The 4,457-nt window shown below is 40.1% G+C and overlaps 1 protein-coding gene across 1 annotated transcript in view; it reads right to left on the bottom strand.

Annotated features, from left to right (window-relative positions):
- The window catches only part of SYCP2L (synaptonemal complex protein 2-like), a 91,366-nt gene that overhangs the window by 39,755 nt on the left and 47,154 nt on the right, over positions 1-4,457 (bottom strand). The window contains exons 17-18 of the mRNA XM_011962913.1: positions 4,084-4,225; positions 3,132-3,181 (exon numbers count right to left, since the gene is read on the bottom strand). Coding sequence (XP_011818303.1) covers positions 3,132-3,181; positions 4,084-4,225 — 192 coding nt within the window. The remainder of the gene's footprint in view (positions 1-3,131; positions 3,182-4,083; positions 4,226-4,457) is intronic.

Below are 4,457 nucleotides of genomic sequence, written 5' to 3'. Positions count from 1 at the left end.
CACGGCAGCCTTGACCTCCTGCACTCAAGTAATCCTCCTGCCTCAGCCTCCCGAGTAGCTGGGACCATAGACCCACACCATCATGCCCAGCTAATTTTTTTGTATTTTTAGTAGAGATGGGGTTTCACCATGTTGGCCAGGCTGGCCTCAAACTCCTGACCTCACGTGATCTGCCCGCCTCTGCCTCCCAAAGTGATGGGATTACAGGCGTGTGCCACTGCACCCAGCCAATTTCCAGTTATCTTCTAATTGCTCTGCATTAAAGTACTGCTCCACTCAAATGGACAACAGATTCAAACCCTGACTCTTTAAACTATTTTCAATGTATATGTTGAGACAGAAATGCTTTCCTTAGGAACTACACTACTATTTTTATTAATTTAAAATTACCTTAAAGACATTTTCAAATAATAGTACTTTTATTAAATACATTAATAAAAACCAAAGGGGAAGGAGAATAAAGCAAGCTTATTTCAGAGATCTAGTTAAGAGAGAGACAGAGTGTATGAGACAGAAACAGAGGGAATGTGCCTGTCTAAAGTCCTAGGGTCAAAGCCAAGTGACTACTCATTGAAACATGCCTGCTCTACCTGCCTCTATTGTATTACAGCATGAGAACTGATCTGCCTAATGATCCTAGTGAAAATCCTAAATGATCAATGATTCAATTATATTTCCTTTACTCAGCTTACTAAGAAAATAAAATATCTAACAATTAGGATTAGTGTAAGGGGACACTAGATTTAAATTTTAATTAGCAGGAAAATTACATTAACTAAATCCTTCCTTCTTGAGGTACTCTGGTTAATTGAGATTTTACTGCAGTAAATAAAATTCTGACTGCATTTTTGCTGAATAGGAAATTTCTTCTTTTGCTTCCATTCAAAGTTTGGTATAAATGCTATTGAGCTTCTCTTTTTAATTTTTCAAAGACACATCTAATAAACAATAGCCACACAAAAAAAATAAATGCTAAGATCATAAGATCCCTGAATTGGAACAACATGAAGTCATATTTCAGTAGATAACTCTAAGTGTGGTCTCAAAGTGTGGTCTACATTGGGGCATAAGCAGTATCTGGAAACTTGATGGAAACGCAAATTCTCAAGTCCCATCTATTCAATTCAAAACTCTACGGACAGGACCCAGCAATCTATGTTTTAGCAAGCCATCCTGGTCACTGTGATGGCCACTAGTGTTTGAGAACCACTGCTCTGCATCAGGGGTTGGCAAACTCTAGTCTGTTGCTGTTCTTGAAAACAAAGTTTTATTAGAACACAGCATACCCATGTGTTTCCATTCTGTCTCTGGCTGTTTTCTGGCTACAAAGGCTGAGGTGAGTAGTTGCCACAGAGATTGCATGGTTCAGAAAGCCTAAAGTATTTACTATCTGGCCCTTTACAGAAAAAATTTGCTGACCTGTGCTGTAAATTATTATCTTATACAAGAGAGAAGTATAATTTTGCATACCAGTATTTGTAGAAAATCAGCAATGCCCTCACTGAAAATCAACATAGATTTCTTGCCAGAGGCATGGCTTAAATTTATAGATTTTTGAAACTGTGGCCAAGTGCGGTGGCTCATGCCTATAATCCCAGCACTTTGGGAGGCCAAGGCAGGTGGATCGCTTAAGGTCAGGAGTTTGAAACCAGCCTGGCCAACATGGCAAAACCCTGTCTCTACTAAAAATACAAACATTAGCTGGGCATGGTGGCAGGTGCCTGTAATCCCAGCTACTCAGGAGGCTGAGGCAGGAGAATCACTTGAACCTGAGAGGTGGTGGCTGCAGTGAACTGAGATCACACTGTTGCACTTCAATCTGGACGACAGAGCAAGACTCTATTTCAAAAAAAAAAAAAAAAGATTTTTGAAGCTGTGGTATTTCTTTGGTGTTTATTTCAAATAAAAGCTGTATTTACTAGAAACTGTTCTTTGGGTCCATTTCTAACTGATAACTCATTATTTCAGGTTGAACTATTCACTGAATAAATACTTACTATGACTCATAGGTTTAACCCACCCTGTCCTTACAGAGCATGACAGCCCTTCAGGCTGACAGAGGGCAACACGTTCCAGGTTGGTGGAAGAAAGATGAAGGTGTGATTAAAACCCTAACCAAACTCTTTCTGCATGAGCAGGCAGGGCACTGTCGATACTCTCAGAATCACAGCAGCTGCTCCTTACAAAACACTCTGAACTAGATTATATACTCTGTACTGTACATATAGCTCATATGACACAAAACAAAAACCAACTGCTGATAGAGGTAATTCAGTGAATAAAAGGCAAAAATTGGCTTTGAATTGGTGCAGACACTGCTGTCTCTACTCTTAACAACTTTGATATAAAACAAGGATAAATGAAGGGAAATGAAGAAACTTTGAGGGTTTATTCAATATTTATATAAGCCTGAGGATATCCTAAGCACTTGCAAAATAAGTGTCTAAATAATTAAATCATTAAAAGCATTAGAAAAAACTAAGGGAAGAACTGAACCAACAAGTTTACTTCAAAACATACATTCAAAAGAGTATACATTTGCAGGAAGTGGGAATAGCCCAGAATTTTAGCATCATTCATAATAAACATCCTCAGCAACATTTGGGAACAGTTTAAAAAAAAAAAGACCCTAAATCTTTTTTTTTTTTTTTTTTTTTCTGAGACAGGGTCTCATTCTCTCACCCAGGCTGGAGTGCAGTGGCGCAATCTCGGCTCACTGCAAACCCTACCTACCAGGCTCAAGCCATCCCTCCCACCTCGGCCTCCTGCGTAGCTGGGACTATAAGCACATGCTGCCACACCTGGCTAATTTTTGTATTTTTTGTAAAGACAGGGTTTCATCATGTTGCCCAGGCTGACCTCGAACTCCCAAGCTCAAGTGATGCACCCACCTTGGCATCCCAAAGTGATGGGATTACAGGCGTGAGCCAGCACGGCCAGCACAGAAGACCCTAAATACTTACCCAAGAGTCATATTAAACGTTTAGAAGTCCTTGCAATTTCCATTGACAGTGATTCACATATCAGTAAACCAATATTTTGTTATTTTCCTACTTCTGAAAGTTGTTTTTGGGGAAATAAATGCCGTTTAACTCGTAGGGCACACAGCAACCCAGATAAAGTGTACTTACTTGGTCTTTCTCACGGTCACTGCCACTACTGGGAGGGAAAACTGTCAAGACTAAATTGAAAGAAAACAAGTACACAACATATACATTAACTCATGAGGCATAAAAATTCACTACTCCCAATATGCTAAGGCTAAAAGCAATTCCCACTTTCTACAGCTTCCTGAAATGTCTACTCTTAAGATCCTTTCTATATTCAACCTTGCTTCTCACCACTCAGTTCCTCACCACTCAGCATGAATTCTCCGCTCCAGACTTTGTCCCCGAATGTCACCCTCACATCCTTGTTGTGTCCTTGTAGTTTGTTTTGTTTGAGACAGGGTCTCACTCTTTCACCTGAGCTGCAGTGCAGTGACGCAATCACTGCTCACGGCAGCCTTGACCTCCTGCACTCAAGTAATCCTCCTGCCTCAGCCTCCCGAGTAGCTGGGACCATAGACCCACACCATCATGCCCAGCTAATGTTTTAATTTTGTAGAGGTGTGGTCTCACCACATTGTCCAGGCTGGTCTCAAACAACCCTCCCACCTCGGCCTCCCAAAAGGCCGGGATTAGAGGCGTGAGCCACCACGCATGCCCTTGTGGTTTTACCTGCCTAATAGTGCTTCCCTTTCTCCTCTTCACAATCCTATTCTTTTTTCCAAGGGTTAAATCAAGTCCCACCCACCTCTTCCTTGAAGATTTTCCTGATGATTCCAGCTCATGACAGATTCCTCTTATCTGAATTTCTACTCCATTTATACAAAACTCATCTGTAACAACTGTTGGTTAATTTCATGTTCTTCCGTCTCATGTACACAGTACATTTTGCCTTTCTGGTGTAACTGTAGCAGGGAAAGCTGGCCCCATGATCATATATTTCTTTGGACCCACTCCCATTACATACCGAAAAATAAATATCTGATTGAAAATAACTATTTGAAAAGTGATTCAAAAGAAGACATGCCAGACTTACTGCTCATACTACTTCTGGTTCTTGTCTTCTTTCTACCAGAATATGATTTTAGGGATTTCCTTTTTTGGTTACTGACCCAAGATAGTTCACTGGTACTTGAATCTTGATCACTCTCAGAGAAGAGATGTTTTCTGTAATGAGACTTTTACAAGCACAGATCATAAATGAGAATTTTAGAGGGGTGTTAGTGCCTCTTATGTATAACTAAACATATTCTACAAAGCTAGAGATAAGAGAAGTACCCTTCTAGAAGACTGGCTTTCTTATATAATATAAAGGCAAAGAAGTATGGAGAGGAAGTAAAGGATTATTCCATCAGTCAATTCTCAACCAAGTTGCTGTTGTACAGGATGACAAAATCCTTTCTAATAAAA

The sequence above is a fragment of the Colobus angolensis genome, unplaced genomic scaffold (genome assembly GCF_000951035.1).
Source record: "Colobus angolensis palliatus isolate OR3802 unplaced genomic scaffold, Cang.pa_1.0 Scaffold6, whole genome shotgun sequence".
NCBI lineage: Eukaryota > Metazoa > Chordata > Mammalia > Primates > Cercopithecidae > Colobus > Colobus angolensis.
This window is presented reverse-complemented; position numbering and strand designations above follow the sequence as displayed.